Source organism: Olea europaea, unplaced genomic scaffold, assembly GCF_002742605.1.
Source record: "Olea europaea var. sylvestris unplaced genomic scaffold, O_europaea_v1 scaffold3715, whole genome shotgun sequence".
Taxonomy (NCBI): Eukaryota; Viridiplantae; Streptophyta; class Magnoliopsida; order Lamiales; family Oleaceae; genus Olea; species Olea europaea.
The window spans coordinates 1-6814 of NW_019256470.1; the positions used below are offsets into that span (position 1 = coordinate 1).

The window sequence follows — 6814 nt, forward strand, 5'->3', positions numbered from 1 at the left end:
CGTAGATCGTCTCCTACACATTGGTGATGTATAGGGCCAGATTACTCAATGCTGACTCACACTCCTTAGGGTAGGCAACTTTTTCCTACATTTTTTTTAAATTTTTTATTATGAAATATCAATAGATGGAAAACAACATCTAACTTTCATTTGAGGTCTAAGAACATTCTACAAAATCAATCACTAAGTCAAGAATTAATACAATTCTAAATAATTTATTTCACCGGTTCAACCACCTCCAAACTTATCCTTTCATTGGTAGAGTAATTCAAGAATTTCTAATAGCCAGGTCATTTAAGTTCATTAACAACCTACAAGTGCAACCAACAAGTGCGTGTGATGAACCTCATGATCCAAGTGCTCAATAAAGAGTCAATCATGGAATAAGTGGATGAAAATAAATAACACTTAGCATTCATGTTCCCAATTCATAAATCAATGTAATGCAATACTCAAAATGCAATTGACAAAACTATCAAACAACACAAACAAGCATAAAAACAAGCATTTAACCCGAATTTTTAAGTTTTTAGCAAGAACAAGATTAGCACAAACCACAAAATTCCACAAAAAATTTATCACATACCACCTTACCCCAAACTTAAATTGCACATTGTCCTCAATGTAAAAGCAAAAAGAAATAGAAAACGCAAGAGGTTCAAATACTCCCCTAGTGGTGTTGACGGTGATGGCTGTGATGATGGTTCTGGACCATTGGCGACAAAAATTCACAAAAACAAAAATAAGTGTCCTCTCTCATGCTTCTTCGATTGGATCTTTCAATCGCATTTCCTCCATGTTTTGTGGTACGAAGGGTTCAAAACATGGCTGTAATCGATGCCCATTCACCTTAAACTCTTTCTCATCTACTGTACCATGAGGAAAGACATTAGTAATAACAAAAGGGTCAATCCATCGAGAACGTAATTTACTTGGAAATACTTGAGGCACTAGTAGAAAAGAAAAACTTTTTATCCAACAACAAAAGCCTTTCTTGAAATCATTTTATCATGGTACACCTTATTTTTTCCCTTGTAAATTCTTGAACTTTCATAGGCGTCATTTCGAATTTCCTCAAGTTCATTAAGTTGAAGCTTTCTTTGATCACCTACTGTACCTAGCTTCATGTTGCATTGCTTGACTGCCCAAAATGCCTTATGTTTGAGTTCAACCGGGAGATGACAAGGCTTACCATAAACCAACCGATAAGGGGACATGCTAATCGGTGTTTTGTATGTCGTCCTATAAGCCCAGAGTGCATCATTGAGGCGGAGACTCCAATCCTTTCTATTGGGATTCACAGTTTTTTTGAGGATAGATTTGACCTCTCAGTTAGACTCTTCGACTTGCCTACTAGTTTGCGGATGGTAAGGTGTAGCCACTTTATGGGTGATGTTGTATCTTTTCAATAGGGCCCAAAAGGAACAGTTGCAAAAATGTAGTCCTCCGTCGCTAATAATAGCTCTTGGTGTTCCTAACCTTACAAAAATGTTGGATTTAACAAAATCTATAAACACTTTAGAATCATTAGTTCGAGTGGCCCTTGCTTCCACCCATTTTGACACATAATCAATGGCAAGAATGATGTAAAGGATACCATAAGATAAAGGGAAAGGTCCCATGAAATCAATGCCCCAAACATAAAAAATTTCAACAAAAAGTATGGGTGTTTGTGGCATTTGATTTCGAGCTCCCAACGTACTTACCCTTTGACATCGATCACAAGATTTTCAAAAGAGGAATGCATCTTTGAATAGGATGGGCCAATAGAATCCACTTTCAAGCACCTTGAGAGTAGTCCTCTTTTCTACAAAATGTCCACCACATGCATAGAAGTGACAAAAGGTAAGTATTGAATGAAATTCATTTTCATGCACGTACCTTCTTATCAATTGATCCGGACAATGTTTCCACAAATACGGCTCATCCCACACAAAATACTTGGCCATCGCCTTAAGTTTTGCCTTTGAGTGGTGGTCAAGTTACTTGGGATTTTCTTAGTGACTAAATAGTTCACTATATCCGCAAACCAAGGACATGTCTGTCCGTGACAAGAAGCAATTGTTTATCGGGGAAGCTTTCTTGCAATGGGACAGTTTCTCTCTCATGGCTAAGGCGACTGAGGTGGCCGGCCACAGAATTTTCACTCCCTTTTTTGTCTTTAATCTCAAGGTCAAACTCTTGTAAGAGGAGTATCCATCTAATGAGCGTTGATTTTGCCTCTTTCTTGGCAAGCAAGTACCTAAGAGTTGCATGATAAAAAAAGACAGTTACTTTAGTGCCAATAAGATATGAACGAAATTTCTCTAAAGCAAAAATAACTGCTAAAATCTCTTTTTCAGTAGTAGAGTAATTGAATTGGGCATCATTCAAAGTTCTTGATGCATAATATATAACATGAAGTATCTTTCCAACTCGTTTCCCTAAAACGGCTCCCAATGTAAAGTCACTTGCATCACACATCAACTCAAATAGCCTGTTCCAATCTGGTGGTTGAATGATGGGTGCCGATGTCAAAAGTTCCTTCAAGCTTTCAAATACCTTTTTACGATCTTCATCAAAGTAAAATGGCACCCCCTTTTGCAACAACCTGCATAGTGGTCTTGCACATTTGGAAAAATCCTTGATAAACCTTCGATAAAATCCTGCATGTCCAAGAACAGAACGAACCTCTCTCACACTTGTTGGAAGAAGTAATGAACGAATTAGATCAATTTTAGATTTATCAACTTATATCCCCTTGGAAGAAATGACATGGCCTAACACTATGCCTTGATCAACCATAAAATGACATTTTTCCCAATTAAGTACTAGGTTAGCATCCATACATCTCTTAAGCACAAGTGTGAGATTTTCTAGGCAACTATCAAAGGTATTACCATAAACACAAAAATCATCCATAAAGACCTCAATGATGGTTTCAATATAATTGGAGAATATACTTATCATACATCTTTGAAAGGTTGCGGAAGTATTGCAAAGGCCGAAGGGCATGCACCGGTAAGCAAAGGTGCCAAATGGACAAGTGAATGTTGTTTTCTCTTGGACCTCCGAAACAATTACAATTTGGTTATAACCTGAATAACCATCAAGAAAACAATAATGAGAATGACCTGTTAACCTGTCCAACATTTGATCAACAAAGGATAAAGGAAAGTGATCTTTTCGGGTTGCACAATTAAGTTTTCTATAATCAATACAAACCTTCCAACCCATTTGGACCTGAGTTGGTACAAGCTCATTCTCTTCATTCGTCACCACTGTGATTCCGGACTTTTTGGGAACAACTTGGACCGAGCTTACCCACTTGCTATCGGAGATGGGAAAGATGACACCAATATCTAGCAATTTCAAAATTTCTTTCTTCACCACCTCCATCATGGGAGGATTCAAGCGACGTTGTGCTTCTCTTGATGGCTTTGCTTCATCTTCGAGCAATATCCGATGCATGCCCATAGCAGGGCTTATCCCCTTGATATCAGCTATTGTCCAACCAATAGCTATTTTGTGTTCCTTGAGGACACGGATAAGCCTATTTTCTTGAGGTGTTGTGAGATTCTTTGCAATGATCACCGATAGTGTTTTTTCCTCTCCCAAATATACATACTTCAAATGCTCGGGAAGAGGTTTGAGTTCCAAAGTGGGGGCTTGCATCATCGAAGGTAAAAATTTCTCTTTAGATATCGGAAGAGTAATATAGGAGATATCATACCTTGGTGGAATACTTGGTAGTGACTCAAGTGATGCCACGATTTCAACATCTTTGCAAACTTGTAAATTCTTGCTCAACCCGGTGAGATTGTTGGCATCAATGCCTTTAATCAAAGTGTTATCCAATGCATCTTCATTTGATAATTCAAAAACTTTTTGTACTAATGAATCTATTATATCAATTGAAAAACAAGCGTGAAGATCACTAGGATATCTCATTGCTTTAAAGATGTTGAAGCGAATAATCTCGCCATCAAACTCCATTGTCAATGTACCATCATGCACATCTATCTTTGTACGCACAGTACTCATAAATGGTCTTCCCAAGAGCAATGGTGGCGACAAAGATGTTGGTTCATCTTGCATGCCAAGAACATAGAAATTTGTCGAAAAATTGATTGATTTACCTGCACCAAAACATCCTCCAACACACCCTTTGGAAATGCATTAGATCTATCAGCAAGTTGAATAATAACACCGGTTTCTTTAAGTGATCCTAGATTTAAGGAAGCATAAATAGAATATGGCATGACATTAATAGATGCTCCTAAATCTAGCATTGCATTTTCAAACCTAGTGTTACCAAAAATGCAAAGGATGGTAAAACTTCCAGGGTCCTTATATTTTGGTGGAAGTTTCTTTTGTAAGACCGCTGAGATATTTTCCCTTATACTTACCACTTCATTACCTTTCAATCTATGCTTGTTAGTGCACAAATCCTTGAGGAACTTTGCATAACGAGGCACTTGATAAATTGCATCCAAAAGTGGTATGTTCACTTGAACCTTGTGAAAAGTCTCCAAGATTTCTTTCTCATGTTCATCCTTCTTGGACTTTGCAAACCTGCCAAAAAATGGAGGGGATGGAACATAAGTAGAAATAGAACTTTTAGATTCTACCTTAGATCCCACAGTTGGAGCCGTAGCTTCATCTTTTTCACATGACTCCTCAACTTGATCTTTCATTTTCCTTGGTGCCCCTTTAAAAAATTTTCCACGTCTTAGTGTCACGGCACTAGCATTTTCTCTCGGGTTGATTGCTTGAGAAGGAAGTTTTCCCGATCCTTGAGCCTCCATTTACCCACCCTGTTGGCCAATTAACTCACTTGTGTCTCCAAATTCTTAATTGATGTCTTTGTCTCTTGTTGACATTGTATTGTAATAAAAGCCAAAGACTTAACCATATCCTCAAGAGACATCTCTGAACTTTGAGGTGGAGTTTGTTGATGAGGTTGTGGGTGTTGTGGTTACCTTTGTTGATTGAATCCCGGGGGATGATTAAACTGTGATTGTGGAGCTATGAAATGATTTTCTCCATAACTGAGATTAGGATGAGCTCTAAATCTAGGATAATATGTGTTAGCATATGGATCATATCTCTGTCTCTGTTGCATTGGAAATCCCCCAATTGCATTCGTCTCCTTCTTGTAGTGTCGGGCATGCCTCAGTAGGATGTCCTACAATAGAACAAATCCTGCACACTTTTGCTTGTTGCATTGTCCCAAGTGCCATTTGTTGCACAAGCGATGTAAGATCGGCTAATTGTCATTCAATTTGAGAGGTTGCTCCTACCTCACTTGCTTGTTTAACCGGTGCCGCTTCTCTACTACTAAATTGTTGTGAGTTTGCGGCCATGTTGGCTATCAAATCCCTAGCAACTGTCGGTGTTTTATCCATTAAAGCTCCTCCACTGGCCGCATCAATCATACTTCTCTCCATCGAGAGTAATCCTTCATAGAATTATTGTAGAAGTAATTGCTCACTGATTTGATAGTTTGGGCAACTAGCACATAGCCTTTTGAATCTCTCCCAATACTCATAGAGATTTCTCCCTTGAGATTGCCGTATGCTATAGATTTCTTTCCCGATGTTTGTAGCCTTTGAAGCTAGGAAATACCTCTCCAAAAAGAGCTTTTGCATTTCATTCCACGTCGTAATAAGACCGACTGGCAAATAATAGAGCCATTCTTAAGCAGTATTCGCGAGAGAGAAAGGGAATGCTTGCAATTTCACTTGCTCTTCCGATATACCCGCCAGTTTCATACTTGAGCAAACCACATGAAACTTTGTCAAATGTTTATTTGGATCCTCTCCGGCGAATCCATGAAATGTGGGGAGTAGATGAATCACTCCAGACTTTAGTTCAAATCCCACCTCCACTTGAGGATATTGAATGCACAGAGGTTGTTGAACAAAAGTTGGAGCTGCAAGTTCCTTTAAGGTCCGATTTGCATCCTCCATTTTGGGCTCTATATGTTCGGAGTCACTTGAGGATTCAATGCTCAATCGCCTTAGATGTCTGGTTGGAGAAATGTCTTCTCCACTTTCCGATGCATCGGCCTCTTTTCTTGATCTTAGGTTGTAGTGTGTTATAGGCTTTTTGCTCATTCACAACCTAAATGACAAAGAAAATAACAAAAATAAATAGAAAAATAACAAAAAGAAAAATGTTGCAATTAACAAATTGATAGAACAATTCCCGACGACACGGCGCCAAAATTAATACGTTGCAAATCACATTCCAATTAATTTTCCTTACTTAACTTAAATGTGTCGTCTTAAGTAGTATTATGGCAAGTAAGGGTCATTTCCCGCACAGGATTGATTCAATTATGTCAATTGCGCACTAAAAAGTAAAATTAATATTAAATTGGGGGATTTGGTTTGTTGAACTAAGGTAAGCAATAAATTTAAACTAGAAAAGACTTGAAATTTGAAATAAACAAATTGGTTCTTGATTGAATGTAAGAAAATGTGATTGGGGGATATTTCATCGCCACGAGAATGATTTTCATGTCAATTATCACAATAAATTTTCGTTCTCAAGATTAACAACAGTTCAAAAATAATTACAAGCTCAATTATCTCAATCTCTTCTTAAATGTTAGTCGAATAAAACAAACTCTTTACTCAACCATGTTCATTAAAAAACCTAGAACAAGCTCTCTAGATTTAATTTAGTAAACGCATTACAACAAAAGAGATGAATTGAATTAAGGGTAAACTCGCAAGCTCGGTTTACAAACTTAAGTGTTAATCCACATACATTCAATTGAAAATTCTTCATAATCTATCGAAATGTAATTGCTACTAGATTTTAGAAT

The 6814-nt window shown here is 37.6% G+C and overlaps 1 protein-coding gene across 1 annotated transcript; it reads right to left on the reverse strand.

Annotated features, from left to right (window-relative positions):
* Positions 1 to 2016: 2016 nt before the first annotated feature.
* LOC111386743 lies at positions 2017 to 4787 on the reverse strand. The gene is made up of 4 exons (XM_023011206.1): positions 4119 to 4787; positions 3205 to 4002; positions 3114 to 3121; positions 2017 to 2590 (listed from the first exon to the last, which is right to left on the reverse strand). The coding sequence occupies exons 1-4, from the start codon at positions 4785 to 4787 to the stop codon at positions 2017 to 2019; spliced, it is 2049 nt and encodes a 682-aa protein (XP_022866974.1).
* Between the last annotated feature and the right edge of the window lie 2027 nt (positions 4788 to 6814).